Source organism: Pelophylax lessonae, assembly GCF_965119305.1.
Source record: "Pelophylax lessonae genome assembly, chromosome: 2".
In the NCBI taxonomy this organism is placed as follows: Eukaryota; Metazoa; Chordata; class Amphibia; order Anura; family Ranidae; genus Pelophylax; species Pelophylax lessonae.
In genome coordinates, this window is record NC_138769.1 from 116707077 (window position 1) to 116734145 (window position 27069).

The 27069-nt window shown below is 43.2% G+C and overlaps 1 protein-coding gene across 1 annotated transcript in view; it reads left to right on the plus strand.

Moving 5' to 3' along the window:
• NCOR1 (nuclear receptor corepressor 1) overlaps positions 1 to 27069 on the plus strand; it is a 310428-nt gene that overhangs the window by 237800 nt on the left and 45559 nt on the right. The window contains exons 22-32 of the mRNA XM_082245149.1: positions 7225 to 7395; positions 7966 to 8129; positions 11339 to 11459; positions 14907 to 15005; positions 17188 to 17288; positions 17427 to 17598; positions 19206 to 19349; positions 20195 to 20269; positions 20388 to 20635; positions 20714 to 21068; positions 22756 to 22980. Of these exons, the coding sequence (XP_082101275.1) occupies positions 7225 to 7395; positions 7966 to 8129; positions 11339 to 11459; positions 14907 to 15005; positions 17188 to 17288; positions 17427 to 17598; positions 19206 to 19349; positions 20195 to 20269; positions 20388 to 20635; positions 20714 to 21068; positions 22756 to 22980 (1875 nt within the window). The remainder of the gene's footprint in view (positions 1 to 7224; positions 7396 to 7965; positions 8130 to 11338; positions 11460 to 14906; positions 15006 to 17187; positions 17289 to 17426; positions 17599 to 19205; positions 19350 to 20194; positions 20270 to 20387; positions 20636 to 20713; positions 21069 to 22755; positions 22981 to 27069) is intronic.

Sequence of the window (27069 nt, forward strand, 5' to 3'; positions counted from 1 at the left end):
TGTATAAGCACTGTTGAGTGGGACTGTTTCTTTATCTTCGGATCACGGATCATATTTATATTTTTAATTCCAACGTCATTTTGTATTTATATATTTCAATATTTATTCACTAATGATATATATATTTATTTATTCATTTGATGATGTGTTTTTTAGAGGCGTTTTTATAACAATACATCATTGTAGGCGCAAACAGATATTTATATTTATACACATATTCAACAACACTATTTTTGAATTAATAACATTTTTGCGCAGAACAGATTTACTTTTTATTATTCCCTTGCCTAAGTCATCCCAGAAGGTGACATCCTTGGTGGCTGCTACCTCGGCTCGCAGGTTATTGGAACTGGCGGCATTATCCTGTCGTTGTCCCGATTTAGTGGTCCATAGAGATAAAGTGGTTCTTTGTCCCTATCCATCATTCCTGCCCAAAGTTGTCTCTGAGTTCCGTTTGAATGAGGACATTGTGTTGCCTTCCTTGTGTACCATGCTGGCTCATCCCAAGGAATTTGCTTTGCATACCTTAGATGTGATTAGTGCGATTCGGGTGTATCGGGCAGCTACTGAGTCCTTTTCAGAGGTCAGACTCGTTTTTTATGGTTACGGACAGACCAAGAAAAGGGCTGGCAGCTTCTTCTGCTACCATCTCCAGATGGATGAGACAGACGGGGACTCAGACCTGTTCCATCAGGGGTTCCACCTTTTCTTGCCACGGCGCATTCTACTCGGGCGTTGAGTGCTTCTTGGGCCTTCCGTCATCAGGCTTCAATACAGCAAGTTTGCAAGGCGGCCACTTGGTCATCGGTGCATACCTTTACAAAATCCTATAAGGTAGATACTTTGGCATCTGCGAATGCTTATTTTGGCTACAAAGTTTTGCAGGCTGCTGTGTAAGAGGGGTTATTCCTTCTTGAGGGGTGTTTTTTCTTTAAACCTTCATTTTTCAGACGGGGCTCCTGTGACCCGGTTAAGGCTTCTGTGTCCTGGTTAAGGCTCTTATGTTTTTGCCTTTGGTTATTTTCCCCACCCCTCATTTTCCTTTTGGCACTGCTTTTGGATGTCCCACTAGTTAGGATTTATGCAGCGCTGTGTCCATCGATGAACGAAAGAGAAAATGGGATTTTTGTACATACCGTAAAATCCATTTCATCAACGCACGCATCGCTCCCCCCCTCTATGGAGTTCTGTTACTTCTAATACTGCTTGCTGCTAAACTGATTACCTAGAACAGAGAGGGGGGTATTTTTTTGTTCTGCCTAGTCCTACTCCTGGAGGAGGCACTATAACCTACTAGTTATAATTTATGGAGCGCTGTGGCTGTCAAACTCATCAGAGAAATGGATTTTACGGTAAGTACAAAAATCACATTTTCTCTGTTGAGCATTGACGGACACAGCACCCACCCCTCTGTGGAGTTGTAATTCTTCTGACACTGCTTGTAACAAAACGGAGTACCTATAGCAGAGAGAGGGAGTATACCCCCTGGAACTGCCCATGGGCGTAGCCAGACACTTTTCCTGCCTACTACTCCTGCAGAGGGCAGCATAACCCAATGGATAAGAAGTATGAGAACTGCGTCTGTCAATGGACTCAAGAGAAAAGGATTTTATGGTAAGTTCTTAAAAAAATAATTTTTTTTCCTTTAGTTATACTTTATAACACTTTGATCACCCTGAATGTTTAACCTCTTACTAGCCAGTTTCATCAGTACAGTGACAGTGCACATTTTTAACACTGATCACTGTATTGTCACTGGTTCCCACGAAGTGTCAGAATGTCCCCCGCAATATCGCAGTCCCGTTATAGGTCTCTGATTGCCGCCATTACTAGTATAAAAAAAAAAAAACATTCCAGTATATAGCCCATAGTTTGTAGCTGCTATAACTTTTGTGCAAACCAATCAATATACGCTTATTGCGGGGGGTTTTTTTTTTTTTTACCAAAAATATGTAGCAGAATACATATTGGTCTACATTTATGAAAAAAATTGATTTTCTCTAGCGCTCATCGACAGACGTAGTCCTCGGTGATACACCACCTTCGGGTTATGTTACCTCCGCAGGAGCAGGACTAGACAGGAAATTAAAAAGCTCTGGCCACACCCTAGGGGCAGTCCCAGAGGGTATATCCTCTCTCTCTCTGCCTCAGCAAATCAGTTATTTTCTGTCTAGTTAGGAGTAAGGACCTAGATACCTTGCTGGGATCTTAGGTCCTGGCAAGAATTTTTTTCTAAAAGGATTTTTAGACAGCTTTTTTTCTCCAGTGTTCCTGTGAGATCTTCAAGCAAGAAAGCTGAACTGGGCGACGGGCTGGATGTCGAGATCCGGTGGTCACCCCAGTTCAGCCTACGAGCGCGTGCAGGCCATAGCTCCGCGCTGGGTCGGCCGCGACAAAGTCCCATTAAAAGGACTGAACCCGCGAGTTAAACGTCTCGCTGAAACGCCAAAGACCATGAGTCACGGCGTCCGTATCGGTCGACAGCCCTCCCGCTCCGGTGGAGAGGGGTACTGTCAGGAGTTGGTGCCCGCCTGGTTCCGGTATGGTGAGTAGTATGTTCCCCCTTTTTCCCTGACGGGTTTTGTGGTGAACGCGGGCCCCTCTCTGTATGGTAAGAAAGAGTTCTTTCTATCCTATAACATGTCACAAATCCTCCTACTTTGAGTGTGATTTTATGTGTGCAAAAAGCCAGGAGGCTTGGTTTGGGAGCTAACAATCTATTGTATACATGTTTTAAAGATGTAATCTGTGGCATTCTGGGAATCTTATGGGTTAAGTATAAGCTACCTACCAGTCAGAAGCCATGGACATGTAGACTGCCTTCCAAATCAGATCTCCAGCTATTAGCAGGCCTCCCGAACGGCCATGCGGTCCGCCAGGGCCGGTACCGCCAACCACGCCATATCCCCATGCAGAGAGAGTGTTGTGTGCCTGCAGCACACCGCTAGTCAACACAGGCCGCCGCCATTTTTTTTGCTGGATCGCACGAGCCGCCATTTTGGCGTAGCCTCGTGTCTCCAGCATGGGGGCGGCCATGTTTGAGGTGATTCTACACCTCGTGGAGCTTGGGGGAGGCGCCGGAAGGCGTGCAGAGGGGCGGAGCCGCCTCCCTTCTTCCTGGGCAGCCAGCCAAAAGACTTCCTGTTTGTCTAAGACAGCGCTGTAAGCTGTTGCAGTTTAACTCTGAACATCAAGTGGTGAGCCTGGGGGTCTATCTCTCTCTCTCTCGATCGATAGGGATCCCTAGCAGGTAACACTAAAGGGGTTTTTTTGTGGCACTGAGGGTCAAAAAAAAAAAAAAAAAAAGTTTTTTTCTTTACTTTTGAATTATATCATCCAGGAAGTAACTGGAGTTATTATGGACCCTGCCACACATATTCCCCCACCTGTTTCCCTCGAGGGGGCCTCGGGACCCGCCGGTGCACAGAGTATAGAGTCATTTACAGCAATTTTGGAGTCTATGGTGGCTCGGGTGGAGGCGGCCTGTCAGGGACGGGGGTCAAGGAAGCGACCCCCGCCTACCCCTATACTATCTGACACCTCTGACTCTGATTCAGAGATGGTCACTGCAGTTGCAGGTTCCTCTGCAAGGGCTGTTATCCCAGGTAAAGCCCCCTCAGACAGTGAGGAGGACGCTTCTTCTCCTGCTATAATTCAGGAAGAAGCATTGGTGGACGCACTAGTTGTGGCAGTGCAAGAAACCTTAAAACTTGAGGCTTTACCGGCAGAGGCAACTGAAACAGAGAGGCCTTTTGGGACTAATAAGCCCATCAAGACGGCGAAGGCTTTTCCTGTACCTAAATGTTTTGGTAATCAGATTAAAGGAGAATGGGAGCATTCTAAACGTACCTTTACTATTTCCAAGCGTATTGCTAGACGCTATCCGTTTGAGGAATCCATCATTAAGAAATGGACGGTACCACCAGTCGTGGATCCGCCTATTTCCAGGCTGAATAAAGCCACGGTTATTCCAGTGGAGGACACTTCGTCCTTTAAGGATCCGGTGGATCGAAAGATAGAAGCGGAGTCCCGCACTATCTTTTCTCTGATAGGGTCAGCATTTAGACCAGTAATTGTTATTGGTCTAGTTTCCCAGACACTTACGGAATGGGCGAAAATGGTACGCCAAGATCTTAGGGGAAAAGATATTCCCCAGGAGACATCTGATTTGATAGAACAGATCATACAAGGGCTACGGTTTATCTGTGACGCAGCCTTGGACACTACTCCCTTGTTAGGGCATGCATCTAAGTTAGCAGTGATCCTCAGACGTGTGCTGTGGTTAAAATGCTGGTCAGCTGACCTAGGTTCCAAAAAGACTTTGACCAATCTCCCTTTTCAGGGGAATCGTCTATTTGGAGCCAACCTAGATGAAATCATTAAGGATGCCACCGGGGGCAAGAGTACTTTTTTGCCACAGGCTGCAAAAGTTAAGGGACCTCGCAACAAGCGAGGACCTTTCTTTACCGCCCATAAAGGGCGCCCGGCTGGTACTCCCGGGAAAGGCAAGACTCCTCCAGGAGGGTTCAAGAAGGGATGGTCGGACAAGCAGAGGACCAACCCAGCCAAACCCGAAGTAAAGGAGTACACAGCCTGAAGGTGCGCCCCCACCCGATTTCAGGGTGGGGGGACGTTTTCACCGGTATTCAGGACATTAGATCGAGCATCTACCACTACTACCGGTGCGATTCTTCCCTTCCAACATTTAAGTACAGGAAGCGGTAGTTACCGTTCCCTGTATAGATCTTTTCCTTTACCTTTTCCTAAGATTAGTCCCGATACCTCACAGGAATCGGATCTGATTGACCAGATAGGCCAAGTAGCCTCTAGTCGGGTGACTTCGGTCCCTGAGGTTCAACCAGAAAAGATCACCTTTCCTGATAACTATCAGGTATCTGATAAATGTGTGGGAACAGAAAACGACCAGACTTTCTCGGATGGTCGGGGCCAGATAGCTCTAGGGACGCCTGGTTCAGATCCTATCAGCGCCAGTGGTCCTAGAAATTCTAGGCTGGCCTCTTCAAGCCGGCCTGGCCGACTTGGACATGTTAGTCGCAGACGTTCCGTGGGAACTTCGTCTCAGGGAGTGTCTGTAGTCTCTAGGACCTATTTACCTTCGTGCTTTACAGTCGCTGGTTTTAATGGCCTGGCCATTGAGACCCAAGTACTGAAGGACAGAGGTTTGTCTACTTCAGTCATTCCTACCCTTATTAAAGCTAGGAAAGCGACTTCCAGCAAAGTCTATTATCACACATGGAAGACTTACATTGCGTGGTGCGAATCTTTAGGATTTCCTCCACGTACCTATTCGGTGTCTCGAATATTGGCCTTTTTGCAACAAGGGGTTGAGCAGAAGCTAGCCTTGAGCACCATCAAGGGTCATGTTTCAGCATTAGCAATCTTCTTTCAGAAACCTTTAGCTACCAAATCCTTGGTGCGGAATTTCATCCAGGGGGTGCGGCACCTGGCTCCTCCAGTCCGCGCGCCCTTACCGCCCTGGGATCTTAATTTGGTTTTGTCGGTTCTACAGAAACCTCCCTTTGAAAACATCAGGGAGATTCCCTTGCTTACTTTATCCCAGAAGGTGGCCTTCTTGGTGGCTATTACTTCTGCTCGCAGGGTGTCAGAACTGGCTGCATTATCATGCCAGTCCCCATACCTAGTGATTCATAGGGATAAGGTAGTACTTCATCCTAAGCCATCTTTTCTTCCTAAGGTGGTTTCAGATTTTCATCTGAATGAAGATATTGTACTACCTTCCTTGTGTCCTCAGCCCAAGCATCATCGGGAACATGCGTTGCATTCCTTGGATGTGGTTCGGGCAATCAGGGTATACCTGAAAGCTACGGAATCATTCCGTAAGACGGATTCACTTTTTGTGATCACGGATGGCCCCAGAAAGGGTTTGCCTGCATCTGCCGCGACCATTGCCAAATGGATTAGACAAACGGTGGTACAGGCTTATTCTATTAAGGGTCAGAGTCCTCCGTTCCCTGTTAGGGCGCACTCCACTCGAGCGCTCAGTACTTCCTGGGCCTTTCGCCATCAGGCGTCAGTGGTCCAGGTATGTAAGGCGGCCACTTGGTCGTCGGTACATACCTTTACTAAATTCTATAAAATTGATGTGACGGCATCGGCGGATGCCTCATTTGGCCGCAAGGTTTTGCAGGCCGCAATTTGAGGAGACCGGTGGTCTACCTCGAGGGTTTTTTTCTGTTTGAAAATTGTTTTGTTGAGTCTCATCATTAAGGATGAGCATTGTAAACTTCTAGTTGGCACCGGTTGGGCCTTCTAGATTGGGATTTGATTTCCATTTTCCCACCCCTCAGTTGTGATACTGCTCTGGGACGTCCCGAAGGTGGTGTATCACCGAGGACTACGTCTGTCGATGAGCGCTAGAGAAAAATGGATTTTTGTAAAATCTTACCGTAAAATCCTTTTCTCTTAGCTCATCGACAGACGTAGTCCCCGCCCCTCTGTTTTGGAGTTGGGTTGGGTTAAATTCTCTAAGCACTGCTTTTTCACATAACTGATTTGCTGAGGCAGAGAGAGAGAGGATATACCCTCTGGGACTGCCCCTAGGGTGTGGCCAGAGCTTTTTAATTTCCTGTCTAGTCCTGCTCCTGCGGAGGTAACATAACCCGAAGGTGGTGTATCACCGAGGACTACGTCTGTCGATGAGCTAAGAGAAAAGGATTTTACGGTAAGATTTTACAAAAATCCATTTTTTTTTTTTATTATTGGATATGTTTTATAGAAGAAAGTTAATAGTTTTGTGTTTTTTTTTTTTTTCTCAAAATTGTGAGTCTTTTTGTTTATAGAGCAAAGAATAAAAAATGCAGAGGCGATCAAATACCATCAAAAGAAAGCTCTACTTGTGGGGAAAAAATTACAAATTTTATTGGGGTGCAGCGTTGCATGTCCGCATAATTTCACAATAAAAGTGCGGCAGTGCTGTATTGCAAAAAATTCCCTGGTCATTAAAGGGGGTAAATTTTCTGGAGGTCAAGTGGTTAAACGTTGGTGAGGGGAGAAGACTACTTTCTGAAGTATGCACAAGCTTGCAGCTGTAAAAGTAAGGAAGAACATATTTGTGGAGCATATCAATTAGGAAGATTTGCCTGGAGTTCTGCTTTATTGAATTGTAATGACATGTTTGTGTGTTTTGCTTTAACCCATAGTGTTATGCATATGTTTTTAACTTACAATGACTAACTTTGGCAGGAAAATCTGTGTACATGCCTTATGCTGCTGAAGTCAAACGAGCACTGGAGCATGAAGCTCAAATGCAGAATGCTGCACGTTCTGTTTCACCGTACAGGATGTCTCCACGAGAAGTTAGCAGGGCTTCCCCGCAAGCAGAACTCAATCCTGTCCGCTATTGTGTCCCTCCAGGTACTGTCTGCTCATTGTATTCATGCTCTCCATACTGCTAAAGCTATTCTATCTTCCTATGTTTGTGTGTCTGTGTAGGGATCATTAAAGTTGGGATATTGTCTAATGTAAACCTTTCGTTTAATTTGTGCTCCATCACTGGAATTCCTTTTTAAACAAGGAATTTCATAGTATGGAATAGATGAGAATAAATATGGAGAACTTTATAGGTCATGATGTTCTCTTTTGCCGCTTTTGCTGAAAACCGCATATAGTTAATTTAACTTACTGGTAGGTAAATCGTGGAGCAACATTAATTACACCTAAGGATTCATGAGGATGTATGTCCAGTCAAGGTGGGCTTAAAGGAGCCGGATTTAGAAAGGACCATTTTACTTTGTGATACTAGCAGCAATATACTTTATTCCCTGAACTTTAGAAACCAGAACTATTAAAAATAGGAGCGAAGAGTTTTAATCATTTGGCTAATCTTGTGATATATTACCTGTCATATATGTCACACATGTGGCTGTCATTCTCTAAGGTTAGACAACTGTTAATTTAAGGCCTTTCTTTTTTTTTTTCCTCTAGTATTGCAACCTGCTCCCCATCAGGTGATAACTTCCCTAGCCGAAGGAACACGACTGCCTGTGACGCGTCCAACCCGTCCACCTCCCCCTCTTATTCCATCATCCAAAACTACAGTGACCTCCTCTGACAAGCCTTCCTTTATTGTGGGGGGATCTATATCCCAGGTACGTCGGCCTTACTTATACCTTTTAGGAAATTGTAGATATCATTGAAATGCTGCTGGAGAAATGGCCTGTTTAGCATCTTCACTGAGGAGGGGGAAGGGGGTGTTATAAAAAGCTGTCTGTCAGAGAAATGCTAAACTAGGTCATGGTGTTCTTGCAGTTTGTAACACAGATATATATTTGTAGCCTCCTCAGCAGGAGCAAAACTTAGACATGAGGGGATCCTCTGGCTGTGCTGTGGTCATGAATTTTCCTGAACTTGCAATATGTTGATCGATGGTTGCATTTTTTTTTTTACATATAATTTCATTTAACTCCACAAGATTAAAAAAAAAAAAAACTTGCCTGGGTGAATCTAAGGATCTATACAGACGTAATGCTTGAGGGTGTAATTTTGCTGATTTTTATGTGGAATATCACTAAAAACAAAAGGAAGTGATCTGTTGTTGTATTCCCCCTCCCCATTATTCATGTTTAGCTCTACATATATATATGTATTAACAGCTATGGCTTGTGTAACCACCATAAATTGATCCTGTCAACTATGGGCCCTAACAATAGGAATCACAAAATATTCAGTTTTAGGTGGACCAAGAGAAAACAGTGAGTGCCAATGCACCTATAATTAAGTGCAGCATGTATTTCTTAATAGGAGGCCATAATTCTTAAAAAAAAAAAAAAAAAAAAAAAGTTCGAACTTCTTACTTGAGTAATTTGTTTTTGGTCAGTTAAACTAAAGTATTGAAGCTTAAATATCTGCAGACAGACAAGCAACTTGCATTTTTAGCAGATGTCTACAATGGCAGCCCCTCTAAGGACCCTTTTACATGGGAAACCAAGCGTGGAAAAAAATAGGCCCCCAGCCACCCACCTAAATTCTAACATTACAGCTGGGCAGGGCTGTACATATACCCTGGAGCTTTGTTTTGTTTTGCTTTGGTCGCTGCTGCAATTTCGCCTTGGTCTGCAGAGTGACCAGCGGCACCATCTGTCAAACCCACCCATTAAGGTCAGTAGTAGCGCGTACCAACCATGCATTGCAGTATTTTAATACAAAATCCCCCTTGGGATTAATTAAAAAAAAAAAGCAGACATTCATGAAGTGGCAGGATTGAATCCTAAATGCCTGCCAGCTACTGCTTTACCACTGTCTGAAAAGCAATCCACCATGGATCACTTTTCAGAGGGCAGTAAGCACTGCCACACATGTGAAAGAGCCCCAATTCTGTTAGGATGGGTATACTTTTCACCAAGTGACGTTTTTGCCCTGATGTGCGGTTACATTGTATGTAATTACTCTTGGACTGATAAAGGGACTGGTAAGGAAACCGCAGACACCGTACCACTGGCTTTCTAGTACAGCTTGTAGTAATCTTTTATTTTGCCAAACTGTTTTGTTATTCCTTGGTCATGGTGCAGTACATTATCCACAAAATCAAAAATGCAAAATAGCATTTTATTCCAGAATAAACTATTAACTTAGTCTATTAGGTCAACTCTTGTTTCCCTTATTAAAGTATCTGTAAAAGCCATCCAAGGCACCATTTTAAAAATAAACAATGTGTGTTCTATATGTTTTTATAAATTTCCCCAAAAATGATTGTTACCTTTTTTTGTTTCTTAAATCCAGTGGTCATGTGACCATGAAGCCTACTCTGTGTTCTATCCTGGGGTTGTGCAGGGAGTGTCAGTGTTGGAATGAGGGGAAGGGTGTTAGTGGCAAATAACACAGAGGAGAGTTTGTACTCTGTATTCCAGTATCGTGCCTCGTCTGCAGTCCAGAATGTGACATACACAGCGGGAAATTCTGTTTAGATCTTCTGCTGTCCAGCCCCTATTGGCTGCTGCTGCATACGGCAGACTGTCATTGGCTAATGAGTCACAGCCTTCTCGCAGCAGCGGTGCTGGTGTGTCTGTAAACCTGACTACAGAGTTACAAACAAGCCTTGCCTGTACCTCCAGTTAGATGCAAACTGACCACACTAGCACAGGTGTTACCGTGCTTAGTGTGGTCATTTTTTAAAAGTAAATGAGTGGGACTGACAGGTTCACCAATTAAAATGTATGTGAAGCACAAATTTAAACACAAGAGGCTACTCTTTGTAGCAGACATACCCTAATAGACACATTCCTTTCTATAATAATTTTAAAGGAGACGTTCTCCTTCAGGAGCATGTTACATGTTCCAGCCAATTTAAGGGTGAAACATAAAACATGTTCCAAATCCTGATGCCACTCAGCTTTCCCACACTCTGTGACAGCAGTACGGGGAGAAGTTCCCCGTGCCATCTGTCACTATATGAAACAAGCATTTCACTGAGTCCTGTGAATGGATGAACTATGACTACCAACAGCCTTGGGTTTACGGCTTCTAGTTCTCAGTGAACTTACCAGGGTGCTCTTGAGCGCTGTTGTAGTAAATTGATTCTTCCTGTCAGTTTGAAACTGCCTGCCCCTATGATGTACGGGCACACAGCTTACACCGACAGTCTGCAGGAGACCTGCATGGTATCTGTAATCTGGTGATCGCTGGCGCGATGCTTTCCAGGCTCCTAAACAAAAAATAGTAAATGCACATTTTTTTTTTACCTACAAACCTTTTTAACCTTAACTTAGTTGTCACCTTTGCTGACCTAATTAATTCTGTAAAATCAGGTGGTCAGAATCACATTAATTGACATTTCCTTTGTGGTATAATGTAAATAGTCACCTGTGTGCTGCTTGTAAGAGTATTGGATAAAAGGAACATTGCCAAAACTTTGGAAACCTTAGATTGAGAATAAAGTCCCTGTAAAATTGTTGATGCCATAAAAATAACATACTGTTATCAATTCACACTACTAAATGATAATTTGCACGGTTTGTGACCACTGTGCTTTCTTCCATACATCTCCATTTACAATATGGGTGGTCATGCTCATGAAAAGCTGTATGCCTTTGTATGTGGAATGGCCAGTGTAATAAAATGTTTAATCATTTCTATAATATTATTCTACCTTTCTTTAGTTGTCTTAAGTACATTTAAGAAATCTCTTCAGCCTCAAGCCCCAAAATTGTACAGTTAATAGAGCACTTCCAGTACATATGGGGTATATAGGAAAGAACATTTTATAACTCCATCACTGTCTTGTTTGTAAATCTACTCGGATGCTTTTACCTTTTCATTTGTTTGACGTTTGTGTGCTTGACTCATATTCTTATCCATTCAGGGAACACCTGGCACATACTTAACATCGCTCAGTCAGCAGCCCTATAACCCAGAGCCAGTTAAGCCCTCTGTTGGCTCCATCTCTCTTGGCTTGCCAAGGCAACAGGAATCTGCTAAAGCTGGTAAGTCCATTACTTGATGTGTGATTTCATACAGTTTCTACATTCATTGTTGAACTTTAAGAGTGTGCCAATGCTCCGAGCAAGACTGTGCTGGCCTTGTCTATGGAAAGTGTAAGTTTGGCAATGTTTTTTTGTTTTCTAGACTATAGAAGTGACAGCTAAAATTCCTTGTGTGTTTTGGACAACCGAGCCTTTTTGCACAGGAGTCCAGTTGTCACTTGCTGCATGCCCCTGAAGAAAACAACAATATTTGTCATTGTCTGTTATGAAGTGATCACTGGGTGCTTTACTGTGAGCCTAACCTGGCCAAAAACTTTTGTAAAGTAACAATGATGCTGGTGTGTAAGCTGCTTCTGGTGCTTGCAAGTAGTTTTTGTTTGTCTTTAAATCCATCCTTCCCTCTGTGGCTCTTTGGATTTTAGGCCAGGCTGTAAGTTGGGCCTTGATCTATGCCAAGTCAGAGTAACTCTGTCCCTGTCACTTAACGATCAGATGACAGAACTTCAGTTGAAATACAGGAGGAGCCGTGGGCTGAAGTTAAGTACCCATGTACACGGACATCTGTTTGGGCCTACAGTTGATGAAGACACTTGGGGATCACTTTAGGAATAAGACAGAAATTTAGCAACATCCACACGGTTTAGGATTATTTTAGCCCATACTACATTCACTTTAAGAAGAATTTTACAGGTTTGGCAGGCCTGCCAGCGTTTCCTACAATGACTAACTTCTTTTGCATGTTATCACACACTTCTCTCTGGTTGTGCTCTCCTCCAGCCATGTGAGTCTAAAGCCTCGTACACACCTGCCGAAAATCGGCAGGGAATTTTCGTCCCGGCGACCGATCTGCCGATTTTCGGCTTGTTGGTATGATGCTTCCGACAACCGACTCCGACTTTTTGGCCGAAAAAAACCTGGTGTGCAGGCTATAAAATTTTTGTCCACCGTCAAAACGCGGCCGATTTTCGTGCAGTCAGTACAGATTTCGACAGGGAAAAATCTTATGAGCAAGTCTGGGCATGCTCAGAGAAGAATGAACACAAAGAAAGCAAACCAACACATTACATCACTTCTGAAGTAGAATTTTGTTGGGCGAGAAAATTCGTGTGCAGTCTAGGCACATTCCAACCAACAAGACACAACTCTGGACAAAAGACGGACGATCGGTCGGGCCGATAATCGTTGCGTGTGTACTAGGCTTAAGCCTTTCCACCCTGTCACAGCTTCAGCCATTAGGAAGCTACTTGTGGAGCTACTCCTGCTCACACGTACTGAAGTTACATTATCCTGCACCAAGCTTCATTCTTAGCTGGGGAATAGGCTGGGACTGTGTACTGCACATGCGCTGCAGTTAGTTTACCAATCAAAAAACATTGCTGTCAGACAAGAGGTTTTTGCAGAAGCAACTTTTAAAGCCTCTTCTACTTAAAATAAATAAATAAAACACACGCGCATCTGCTATTCTACTTTTCAGTATTTCTGTACATCGGAGGAATCTGTTGTGGTTACCTTGGGATTATCAGTATTTGAAAGCGAAATGAGCATGCGCTGTGTTAGTAAGTAGGTCAGTTCACACTGTCACACACTGAACTGCACCACATGTGTTGGTGTATGTTAAACTGAGATTCAAAATTAATCAGCTTAAAAGGAACACAAAACTGGTTAAAATGGGGTAGAATGTAACACACCGGACACTGTGCTGAATGTCATTTTTAGGGTGCATTGGGGTGCCAGCATGTCAGTGAGCCCTAACTTGTTAATTTACAGCAGCAAGTCAATTACAGTTTGCTTCCAGGTTTCTTCTCACTTGTTGTGACTTTCCTCTGAGCAGCTTTAGCTTGCATTTCTTTGCTCCTGGAATTGCTTTTGCATAAACATTGACTTGCATGGGGAAGAAAAGTAGTTCAGATGCAGTGAAGTGCCTGTGTAAATGAGCTCTAATTATGCAATGACTTTTTAGGCAGAATGTATTAGCCCTGCGCCCTGCTGGTGGGTCTTTAACGCTGGGTCTTAACTCCAGGAAGCCGGATGAACTTCCTGATCAAATGATCACTGTGAGTGGTTGTCACAGTGCTCACATGATTGGGAGCATGTTTTTCTGGTTCCTGAATCATAAACCTAAACTAAGAGCCATCTGTGACAGCCCAGTCACTGTGATGTGCGTTTAGCACAAAAACTGTGCCCCCCTATAGACGATTGTGAGCCAAAAGGCCCACTCTCCCTGCCATTGCACACATGCATTATGTGGTCGGCAAGAGGTAAAGCTGTCGGGCTTATATAAAGTTTAAGGGCATATAAGTAAGGAAAAGTAAAGCTCTGCATACATTTATGTTCTGGTACATCTGAGTGCAGAAGTATGGACTGGTTCATTGCACCAACTGTTATACAATGATGCTCTGAAACGACACAATTGTTTCAAGTTCTGAAAAAGAAAATCTGCTAATAATCAGATCACCTGTCTACTGGAAGCTGCCATTATCGGTCTTAGGCCAGCCATAGATAAAGAATATTGGCTGGTTCAGCGGGATCCAGCCGAGATTTTTTATTTTTTTTTTTATTTCAGGTACTTATATAGCGCTGTCAATTTACGCAGCGCTTTACATATACATTACACATTCACATCAGTTCCTGCCCTCAAGGAGCTTACAATCTAAGGTGCCTAACTCACATACATACCCAGTAGGGCCAATTTTTTTATACAGGATCCACTTAACCTACCAGCATGTCTTTGGAGTGTGGTAGGAAACCGGAGTACCCGGAGGAAACCCACGCAGGCACAGGGAGAACATGCAAACTCCAGGCAGGTAGTGTTGTGGTTGGGATTCAATCCATGTATGGACAGGCAGAATGTACCAAGTTGATTTATCAACTGGGTACAACCAGCCTGCTGGATTTTACATGTGATTATTGCTAGCAGCTTGTACACTAGCTAGCAATAATCACGGTCTTCTCCCGGCGGGGACGGCTTCCCCTAGCCCACCCCCGGGAGAATATAATGGCTCCCCTATATACACCCGTGGCTGAAGGAAAGAAATTTGCTCAATGTATGGCTGTCTTTACAAGTTGATTAATAGTATCTAGACAAACAAAGTATGCAGAAGCGTACTTCACTGCCCTGGAATTAGAATGCAGATTGTGAGTCACACAGGCACCCTCAATCAGAAAGCAATTTCTCTTCACTATAGATTTAATTAAAGCAGATGACCCTATATAGTCTACAACCGCCATTCCAGTCATTTTAACAAAAATTAGAATCAACTTTGTGTTGTACATTATGGTTTAAATTCATTTTCACACAATGCAGAACCCCACTCCCACAAAAATAAAAAACAGCTGTGTTTTATATCTGAGGTTCTGTCTTTAGCTGATGGCTTTATATGCATTATATTTATGATATTTAGGTTATAAGTAAAGTAATAATTTGCATGCTCTTATGTGGATTCCTAGGTTCTGTGACACACTTTAAACAAGAAGAGTTTTCTCCGAGGCAGAGCTCCCAGCCAGAGGGGCTGCTGGTCAGAGCGCAGCATGAAGGTGTTGTCCGAGGTTAGTCATTGAGGAGGGCTCAAGTGGCTGCTACATTATTAGATATGTCCGCTTTAGTACAGGGTCTGCCATGCTAATAATATATGATGAGCCCCTGACTTACTATATAGGAAGAATACTACATTCTTTGCCCTTCATAACAAGGATTCCTATTTTCTTTACTTTTTTTTTTTTTTATTTAAATTTTTAATACATTTTCCATGAAAAAAAAACGCATCACACTGAACGCGCCCGATCTCGTCTTTCTAAGCATAATTTACGAAGGACTGATCCTCATGTAGGAAGGTCTCAGAGTTACTTATCTTTGGTGCTCCTAAAATATGTTTAGAATTAAAGAATAGCTATAATAGAGATATTTTAGCAGATAAATATAAAATATTGCATTTGACTTTTATCATTTCTAATACCAAACAAGTGGGGTTCTAAAAGGCCTTGTTAAAATGTGCTGCAGCTTGTGAAAGCATTTCTGAAGAACCGTGTTTAAAGCAAGCATTTTACAAAGCTTTCAACAAGTTTTAGGGCATTTTTTGAACCCCTTAAAGCAATCTTTTCCATCAACCTGACAATTTTGAATTTAGGTCTTCAAGCTGAATTTCATTTTTTGATACACTTTACATAGTTCGGCCCAAACAAATTGTCACTAACATGTGAGGCAGCCGGATGTTCGGTATAAACTGTATGTAGCTGAGGCTACATATTGCACTATGTTCTTGGTTCGAGCCGAGACTTCCTTTCTCATGCCCAGAACACAGTAGAGTCTATCACAGCATCTTTCAGTCATTCGGAAAAAGCAATGTATTCTAGCAATGAATACAAAGCTTCCTCTGATTGGTCAGAGGCTAGCTGATGATGTCAGAACCTCTGACTCAGCCAATAAGAGCTAGAATACATTGCTTTCTCTGAAAGGCTGAGCGCCGTTGTGATAGTCTCTACTGTATTCCTGGTATGAGACAGGAAGGTCTTGGCTGGAACCCGGAACACAGTGTGGTGTGTTGTATGTAGCCTCAGCTACACACAGTTTATACCGCACATCCAGCGTCCTCACATGTTATTGAGGGACATAGTTTGTTTGAGCCAAGCTGGCCCAAATGAACTATATAAAGTATATCAAAGGATGGAGTTCAACTTTACCCGCTTGTGGACCACCCCAATGTAAAAATACAATGGCAGAGAATTTTCAGGGTGGGGGTGCTCACTCGCACACGCCCACCCACCGCCACGTCTGTGCTGTCATTCGGAAACCGCACAAGTCAATTAGCAGGTTCCAGCCAATGATTTATGGCTGTGACCTGCTGATCGGCTTGGTGGATCCCAGCACAGATCCCTGTGTTTACTAAGAACACAGGGCTCTGTACACGGAGCAGCAATGACGGCTATTTTTTTTCCCCCTACAAAGCAGAGGAAAGACAACTATGTCTTAGTTAAAGCAGCACACATTACACATTGTTAGGCACACTGTTAACCCTTTGTCCCTAGATGTTAACCCCTTCGTAGCCAGTGGCATTAGTACAGTGACTGTTTATAGTATTTGCACTGCTCATTGTATTATTGTCCCTGTCGATGTCCGTGTCAGTTATTCAGTTCCCACCCATTGTCCGTATCAGATTGTTCATCGCAGTTTCACTAGACGATGCTAGTCACCGTCATTACTAGCATAAAAAAAATTTCAGTGTATATATACCATCATTTCTAGAAGCTATGTCTTTCACTCAAACCAATCAATATACACTCACTTTGATTTTTCTTCTTTTTTTTTTTTTTTTTTTTACATTAGATGTAGTAGAATACATTTTGGCTTGCATTTCTAAATTTATGAAGACATTTGATGTTTTGGGGTTTTTTTTTTTTTTTATTTTTTTATTGGATTTGTTTTATAGCAGGAAAAAATATATATATTTTTCAAAATGCTTGGTCTTTTTTTTTCAATTATATAATAAAAAAATAAAAAATAAACCCAGTGATGATCAAACCTCTATTTGTTTTAAAAAAAAAAAAAATATATATAAATTTCATATGGGTACAGTGTTGCATGACCACACAATTGTGCTGAATAGCAAAAAATGCCCTGGTCATGAAGGGACTAAAACCACCTGGAACTTAAGTCGGACAGTCGTATTAAAAAGGCGGTTTTCATGCTTTTGCTGGCTCTAATCTATCAACACACTCATTGCTTTTGTTGCAGGTACCATGACTGCATTGCAGGAGGGAAGCATCACTAGAGGCACTCCAGGCACCAAAGTTCCCATGGAAGCTATTTCCTCTCTTCGAGGGTCCATTACTCAGGTATATATTACACTGGGTCTGAAATAATATATTTAGTACTTAGTAGCTAGATTTGTTTTTGCCCAGTACTTTGTGAGTTAGTAGTCTAACCAATGGTTTTGCTATGTGTCAAATTTTCGTTACGGGTGTCTTGTCCAGGGTATTCCAGCACTGTCACAGTCTGGTATTGCTGCCGATGTCTTGTTGAAGACGACCATCACCAGACTGGCTACCGAGGACATCAATAGTCCGGAGAAGTGTGGAGAAGAGTCCTCTGCCAAAGGCCGTGTCATTTATGAGGGAAAGAGTGGGCATATTGTATCTTATGATTGTGAGTATGATGATAGATTGTTACCATTTTTACATATAATAGAACATGTATGTATTTTTACATATGATGAACATGTATTCAGAAGTGATTTTTAGACTCCCAAAAATCATGATAGGCAGTACTGTTGGCTTAACAAGTCTCCTTGCTTACTGGGAGAGGTGTTTTTTTTTTTTTTTTGTTTTTTTTTTTATATTTCTAGCTTTGTTTAAAATTCTGCATTTTACAAAATAAGTTATGCTGTGTCTTGTTTGATTTATCTTTTTGTTATCTATTTGTATAGGGTGTCATTCTCATGACTTAGCTTGTTATGACTTGTTATGCAGGGTGCTCATACCAAGTCAGAACTGTTTGTTTTGTGAAGTACTCCTTCTAGCTTTAACATTGTCTTCGGACCCAGTGATCCTACCAGCAGAACCCTTGGTTTCAGGCTTCAATAGGCCAATCACCTACTATGGGCTTTAGTGATTTACAGCGCACACTTGCATTCTGGGCTAATATTAAATGCCCTCATACATGCCCCCTTGGACCCCATCTACTCATAGTGCCTGGAATATGTAGTATCAACAGAACTTTGCATGTCAGACAAATGACATGCAAGTGCTTTTGAATTTATTTTTCTTTCCTTCACTGTGCATTCGTGTCCTGCTTGCAAAGAACTGTTCCAAGTGATATTTATTTCAGGTAAACAGCAAAAGCTTTCACAAAATGAATAGGGCGATTTACCTTGGCCATGGTTAGCAATCATTCTGAATGGAAAAAAGGCAGTTTAGGTGAACTTTAATGACTTATTCAGTAGAGGAAGAACTGAACTGTCATAGGCGCATTCTTCCAATTCCTGTTTTTAGAGGAGAATTTTCTTTTGTAAAGTTTCTTCTTTATCTTTTTGGATCAGTGAACTTCAACTGGCGGCCCTTTTGGGAGGCTCTTTACCTTCCCTTGGTGCTTGGAACACAATTTTTTTGAGTAAAATTTATAATTTTTTTTTGTTTTCTGGCTACATGTAGGATTTGGAAGCAAAATTGGCAGACTGTGCTCATTACAGTTGCTATTGTTTCATCACTAGGCAGTTCTGCTACTTTTCTTTGCTTATTGGAGGAAAAAAAGACCACTGGTTTTTTGTGGTGGTGGTTTGCAACTAGCGGTGTTGCCCATTCATTGAGTAGGCTGAAGTTGGAAGGGTGGCAGGCAGGTGTCCATGCAGTGGCAAGAAAGTTGATGCATGTATGCAATGCATGCATAACAGGTGGTGTAATTGGAAAGAGGAGGGTGGAGACAGGTGCGATGTGGAGTGTATGTTCGTATGGTTGCAGCAAGCACAGAAGTGTGCAATGTTTTTGGTGTCCAGTGCAGAAGGGTGTCTAATGGGTGAACTTTCTATGGTGTTTAATGTAGATCCCTCTGATTGCTTGCTGTTTGTATATTCTGTTCTACTAAATATAAAATGTAATTGGTTTGAGACATGCTTTTAGCTGAGTATATTGAGAATTTAGTGTTAAAAAAAATGTGTATCTGACTGCAAGTCAAGTGTTTCTTATGTAATCATTAGAGAAGTGCTATTGAGTGAGGTTTTTCAGAATTTTACAGTGTCATTTCCATTTTTATTATAGCCACCATTAAGAATCTACGTGATGGTACCAGGAGTCCCCGGAGTGTTGCAGAGGTGACACTGAAGAGAACCTATGAAGCCATGGAAGGAAATATAAAGCAGAACCTGTCTGTCAGAGAGTCTGCTGTGTCAGCACCAATGGAAGGTAACTGCTGCCCTGTACACTACAGTCTTTACTTTCATTTCATTTGCAAGAACAAAAAAAAAAAAACACTGTTTATAAATGTAACCAGCTTGCTATATATATATATATATATATATATATATATATATATATATATATATATATATATGTTTATTTACATACAGTATCTCACAAAAGTGAGTACACCCCTCCATGACAGCTTATCATGGTGATGCATGCAGGCTGGAGGGTCAGCCACAAAATAAACCTTGAGTTTTTATCATACAGTACAGGACATGGGTATTGCTTCATAGACTTCACATTCTGGCATTACCCTTAAGTGATTGGACTCTTATCCTGCCTTTGCTTTGCCTGTGCCTTAGTGTCCCCATATCCCTGCCTACTCTGTGAGGCTCCAGTTTTTTTTTTCTAGGGTTCTTAGGTAATGGATGCCTTTTTCAATATCTTAATTCCTAACTAGAAGATCCTCTTTGGTTTTCCTCCCTCCACTTCCATCTGCTTGGGTAGATATTCTGTCCCATTTTCACAAGTCCCTTCTTCCCTGCTTGTCTTGAGTCCATTTCCCATTGAGAGTTTGTTCTACAGCTTGTATGGCACCTAGCATCTATACTCTCCACTGAGTGGAGCCACTGACTGATTTCTGTTTCACGTTTCTCCCAAACCATTTGTTGAGTCTCTACCATTAGTTCCAGCTCTTGTTGTTTTCTCCTGTGAGCCTGTTGCTGTTTAGTCGTATTGTTGGCCACACCCCAAAAACCTCTAAAGATTAAAACCACTTAGGCACAGAAACTAGTGGACAGAAGGTAGACTTATTACATATTGATTATGTTTCTTTGTGTTCTCAGGACTTATCTGTCGTACACTACCTAAAGGCACAGAACTGAAGGAAAGGCAGGTTCTTAGTGGCTCAATAATGCAAGGTGAGAATTGCAGATCTTCACTATCTTATTTTGAGCCCATTTTCTTTTTTGAATGTGGAACAGCTGTGTTTTTTTTTTTTTGTTATCTTATAAAATGGTCGTCTTGTTCTGCATCCAGGCACCCCAAGAGCAACATCTGAGAACTTTGATGATGGACTCAAATATGCCAAGCAAATCAAACGTGAAAGTCCACCTATTCGGTCTTTCGATGGTGCCATCTCAAAAGGCAAGCCTTATGATGGTGTTACCACAATTAAAGAAATGGGGCGTTCCATCCATGAAATCCCCAGGCAGGACCTTCTTAGTCAAGAAAGTCGGAAAACTCCAGAGAGTTCCAGGACAATATTAGAGGGGTCTATTTCCCAGGTAACTACAGTACTGTGTTTGTGTGTTAGTGTGTTCGTAAAGCTGGTATTTAATCTTAATCTCATGTTCTTTATGCAGGGAACACCTCTAAAACATGAAGGTACATCTGGTCAATCTGCTATCAAGCACAATGTAAAGTCCTTGATCATGGGGCCAAGTAGGCTGCCACGTGGGGTGCCACAGATGGACATGATGCCAGAGAATTTGAAGGTAGTGGATAGATCAAAATGTGAAGACCCCAAGTCATCTGATGCCATGCGATCACGTCATACATCTGTTGTGAGTTCTGGTACATCGGTTCTCAGATCAACTCTACACGAAGCCTCCAAGTCACAGTTGAGCCCTGGGATTTATGAGGATTCTAGTGCTAGGAGGACGCCAGTTAACTACCCCAGCCCAATGTCAAGAAGTTCGCCTATGGCACGGTCAGAAGGTAGGTCTGTTTTTAAATCTGGCAGCTTTACAATTAAATTTGGTCATATAGTCTTTTTTTTTTTTTTTTGCTTGCAGCCTGACTAGAAAAAAATCTAGCCGATTCTTCCATCCACACTACATAGCTTGGATATCCCAAATCTTCCCCTATGGCTGCTGTATTTTGACAGCTGGCCAACAATTTTACACCTGTCTCTTCTGATTTTTCAATAAAGGGGATTTAGGCGGGAGGACCACCAGCTGATCAGATTTCATATAGTTCATCAAGAACCTGCCTAAATTTGAACAGTGTATGGCCAGCATTAGAGTTGTCATATAATACACCCCGGTACCCCGTTGTTTAGGCTCTCAGGCGATAACACCCGATGCAGCTCAGCAGCCACTCAGCCATTATGCCAGCGAGCGGTAGAAGACGCCCCCTTCCGTGGCTCTGCCCGGATTTCCTGTCCCACCGGGAGACCCGAGCAACCAGTTGGCACGTCCGCTCCGATCATGTAACTTGGAAGGGACGTCATTGCGTCACTTCCGATTTACTCAGCTGCCAATGGCGCCGATTTAAAAAAAAAAAATAAAAGCGGTCAGTATTCAAAAATGCAGATTTCAGCGTTTTGAATACTATAAAGAGTACCTGTCACTGCCTATTACTGTCACAAGGGATGTTTACATTCCTTGTGACAGCAATAAAAGTGATCCGATTTTTTGTTAAAAAATAAAATAAATAGAAAAAAAAGAAAGCGCATCCGTAGGTCGCACCCGGAAATTAAAACGGTATTCAAATCACACATGTGAGGTATCGCCACGTTCGTCAGAGTGAGAGCAACAATTCTAGCAAAAGACCTGCTCTGTTACTCTAAAATGGTAAGCGTTAAAAATCTCCATGGGTGGCGCTTTAAAAATTTTTAAGTAGTTTGCTACCATTACCCGAGTGTGCGCAATTTTACACTGTAACATGTTGGGTATCTATTTACTCGGCGTGACATCATCTTACACAATATACCAAAAAATTGGGCTAACTTTACTGTTTTTTTTTTTTTTTTTTTTTTATTTTAATTCAGTGAAATGTATTTTTTCCAAAAATGTTGCGTTTGAATGACCGCTGCACAAATACCACGTGACAAAATATATTGCAACAACCGCCACTTTATTCTCCAGAGTCTTTGCTAAAAAAATATATATATATATATATATATATATATATATATATATATATATATTGTTTGGGGGTTCTAAGTAATTTTCCAGCAAAAAATACTGATTTTAACTTGTAAACAAGAAGTGTCAGAAATAGGCTTGGTCCTTAAGTGGTTAAAATAGACCTAAAGTCTTGTTTATAATTTTTTACTTCCTTCAGACACTGAACCAGCAACTAAACCGATGTTATACTTGCCTTTTTGTTGGTCCAGATGCAGTTTTTTTTGCTGCGGCTGCAGAGTAGCTTTCTCGTTAAGATTAGAGTTAATACAAAGATACTAGCTCTGCCTAATCAAACAAGCAATAACTTATGACTGAAGACACTTAAACACTGTAACCGCTCATGTAATCTCCCCAAGAACCAGAACTAGAGCCATAATGTGCATCTGGATAAAGCTGGCAGCAGGCGATGGGTACCTAAAGCAAGTTTTATTTTTTTATCTTCTATTGTATCTTCCTACTTACAAATTTTTTACAGCTGGTATTTGTGCTTGTAGGTGGCCTCACTCCAGGGAAGTCTTCCAGCCATGAAAGAAAAAGCACATTAACGCCAACGCAAAGGGAAAATATTGTTGTGAAGTCCCCAGTCCCTGGTGTAGATCCGGCTGCATCTCACAGTCCTTTTGATCCTCACTTACGGGGAGGCAACCCTGGAGAGGTCTACAGAGGCCATCTGCCACCTCACCTTGATCCTATGCAGTTCCACCGAGCTTTGGATCCTGGTATGTAATTTAAGGATATTTACTTTTGTACAGGTTTTCATAAATCTTAACAGATCATGCAAACATTGACCCTTTCTACTCTTTGGCAGGTTTCCTTGCTTTGATAGGATAACACTGTAAAGGCCCAGTCACTCCCAGTCACTAAATGGCCCTGTTTCTTGGGTTTTTCGTTGTTTAACCTTTTCGTAATCAGAAGTCATTGATGATACATAGATATTCGGACCAAATTTTGAATGTGTTGGTATGCATCAGTTAATTTGACAGTAACTCTAATTTTCCTACTTTAAAGCAGAACTTTAGGCAAAAATATAAAATTTGCAAGCAGGAAGGTGTATTTATGGTAGAAAACATAGTTTTTGTTCTGCAATAAAGGATTCTCCTTCCTGCTTGAAAATTCCCTACACTGCTCAAGTGTACAATCCCCGGTCTCTGGAAGAATTAACTCCTGTGTGCATGCATCATCCCAGCCTGGCCATTTAAAAGAGGTCCAAAGATCCTAAAGCTGGCAAGAAGATGCCGTCAAGAGAGCTTGTGAATGTTGCAGGTGGAGGTAAGTATAGCTTTTTTTATTCTCATCCATTGAGTGACAGTCTTAAACCTTTGAGTATAAACTCTTTCCTACAGGAGCATTGGACACTGGCAAACAAAAAATGAATAGGTTAGCTCCAGATGTAACAGCTCCCGCTACCAGCATGTCTTTTTTTGCTAGTCCCTTTGGAGGATGGATGGCTTTTTTTGCTCTGCTGTTCTAAAGGCTAACCTGTGAATTTCCTAGAAACCTTTTAGTTCTTAAATTAGGAGTGCTCTACACTTCTGCTGGTATTTCCCACCAACTCTAGTATTTAGTCCCATCTATTCTCAGCCCGCTGGCCTAGACATTGCCAGGTGAGCCTGGAAGTGACCTGCAGAGCGTTTTCCAGCTCCTGACATTGCCACTGAGCTTGCTCTATCTTTCTATCTCTCTAAACTTGAGGATTGGGTTCACCCTTTCCTGTTGGGGCTTACTCCATTAGGGCAGTGATCACCTCTTGAGCTTTCTGTCATCAGACCTCTGTTTACTAGTTATTAAGAGCTGCCACCTGGTCTTCTTTTCATATGTTCTACCATGTAGACAATTCTGCCTTATATGATGCCAACTTTGAGCGTAAGAGGCTTTACGGTCTGTTCGCATTTTACTGTGCTGCCCACCCCTCAGTTGGAGTTCTTTTGGATGTCCCAAAGGCTTTTGTACTCACCATAAAATCTTTTACTTGGAATCCATTGACGGACACAGTCCCACTCTACTTTATCATGTTTTGATTCTCCTCCTCTGCAAAACTTAGGCATGATGTTAGTGGGTGTGGTTATACTCTGGACTGACTTGGGTTTGTTTTTTGCTTTTTTGTCTGTCCAATCCTCCTGTAGGTGACAGCATTACTCAAATGTTTAGGTCAATCCTGTTCCCCTTAATGGGCTTTAAGAAATAGAATTCACAGTTTGTACAAAAATGCTACACTGTTTTAAAAAATACCAGTTTAATGCTTTTTTCTCTGTCGCTAATTGACAGACGCAGTCCTCTTTGATTAATATCAGTAGGGTTATACTGCCCCCTACAGGAGTAGGACACTAGGCGTCCGTATTGGTCGACAGCCCCCCCACCTCTGTGGAGAGGGGTTCTGTTAAGAGTGGATGCCCGCCTGTTCCGGTATGGTGAGTAGAATGTTCCCCCTCTCCCCCTGTCGGGTTTTGGGATGGATGCGGGCCCCTCTGTGGATGGTCGGACCCTCATGATTCCGGGTTCCCCTCTATCCTGTGACACACTTCACATATCTCCCCCTTGCTAGTTGGTGAGTAAGGTACCACTCCAGGAGGCTTGGTTTGGGAGCTGACAATCTATATGAGTCTGTCGCTGCAAGGCTGCATTGTAAAAGGACTAAGGAATCCATGACTATGTCGGTCAAGGATGGAGACAGGGCGCCGCTGGCGTCACTGTTGAAACAGTTGTGCAGAGGGGTGATACTATCAGGCACCTACCTATCGCACAGGGAGTCCTCTATTAGAGATGCAGCCGCACGGAGCCGCCATCCTTCCGTGGGCCGCCATTTTGGCGTAGCCTAATGTCTCCTGTATGGCGGCGGCCATCTTGGATACACCCAGCTGCCTCGAGGAGCAGCGGTGGGAGTGCCGGAAGACGAGTAAAGGGGCGGAGCCGCCTCCTTTACCCGGGTAAATCGATCCATAAGACTTCCTGTTCTATAAGGACAGCGCTGAGAGCAGTTCGGTAGAAGCTTCTGTGCATCAGGTGGTGAGCCCTTGGGGTCTCTCTCTCTCTCTCTCTCTCTGTGGGGGTCCGAAGCAGGTGGCACTGAGGGGCGCTGTTGCGCTGGGGGATTTCATACAAAAAAAAAAAAAAATTTTTTCTTTTGCAATCCTTGTTTGCTGACAGGTGTTCCTGGATTTATCATGGACCCTGCCACACATGTATCCCCACCTGATCCCCTCGAGGTGGCCGCAGGACCCTCCAGTTCTCCACTTACTATTGATGCATTGTCATCGGTTTTGGAGTCTTTTGTATCCCGGGTGGAGGTGGCCTGTCAGGGACGGGGGGCGAAAAAGCGACCCCCGCCTACCCCTATTTCGTCTGACACTTCAGATACAGATTCTGAGCCTGTTGCGGCGGCTGCAGGTCCCTCTTCTGGGGCTAGTGCCTCGTATCCCATCTACTCGGATAGCGAGGAAGACATTTCTGCCTCCGCTATAGCGCAAGATGAAGCGCTGGTAGATGCACTGATTGTGCATCCGCGGTATTCATTCCGGGGGTGGAAAATTGGCAAGCAGATCTTCTCAGCCGTCAGATTCTGGATCAAGGGGAATGGTCTCTTCATCCAGAAGTATTTCACCAATTGTGCCTTCGTTGAGGTACCCCGGCTGTGGATCTGTTGGCATCTCGGCTCAAGAGGAAGGTGCGGAGGTTTGTAGCCCGCTCCCGCGATCCTCTAGCGGACGCCGCAGACGCGCTGGTCGCCCCGTGGGGGCAGTATCAGCTACTGTATGCCTTCCCTCCTCTCAAGTTGCTGCCCAAACTTCTTCGCAGGATAGAGGTGGAGGGAATTCCAGTTATCCTTGTGGCTCCGGATTGGCCTCGTCGGGCCTGGTACGCCGACTTGGTCAGGCTGGTCGCGGACGCTCCTTGGCGACTTCCTCTCAGGGAGGATCTGCTGTCTCAGGGACCGATCTTCCATCCTGCTTTACGATCGCTGGCTTTAACGGCCTGGCTGTTGAGACCCAGGTGCTGAAGGACAAGGGGTTGTCAGCTTCAGTTATTCCTACTCTAATTAAAGCGAGGAAAGCGACTTCCATTAAAGTCTATCATCGCACATGGAAGTCTTATATCGCGAGGTGTGAATCCCTTGGGTTTCCTCCATGTTCTTACTCGGTGGCCCGAATATTGGCTTTTCTGCAACAGGGGGTTGAGCAGAAACTGTCCTTGAGCACTATCAAGGGTCAGGTTTCAGCGTTAGCAATCTTCTTTCAGAAGCCTCTTGCTACTCATTCCTTGGTGCGGAATTTCATCCAGGGGGTGCGACACCTGGCTCCGCTGGTGCGCGCGCCCTTGCCGCCCTGTGATCTTAATTTGGTGTTGTCGGTTCTTCAGAAACCTCCCTTTGAAAATATTAGGGAGATTCCCTTGCTTACTTTATCCCAGAAGGTGGCCTTTTTGGTGGCTATCACTTCTGCACGCAGGGTGTCAGAACTGGCCGCATTGTCCTGTCGTTCCCCATATCTGGTGGTTCATAGGGATAAGGTGGTTCTTCATCCGAATCCATCCTTTCTTCCTAAGGTGGTTTCAGATTTCCATCTAAATGAGGATATTGTGCTACCTTCCCTGTGTCCTAAGCCCAGTCATCCTCGGGAGTTTGCGTTACACTCCTTGGATGTGGTTCGGGCGATCAGGGTGTACTTGACTACTACGGAATCTTTCCGTCAGACGGATTCACTGTTTGTGATCACGGATGGCCCTAGAAAGGGGTTGCCTGCGTCTGCCGCGACTATCTCCAGATGGATCAGACAGACGGTGGTGCAGGCTTATTCTATTAAGGGTCGGGTTCC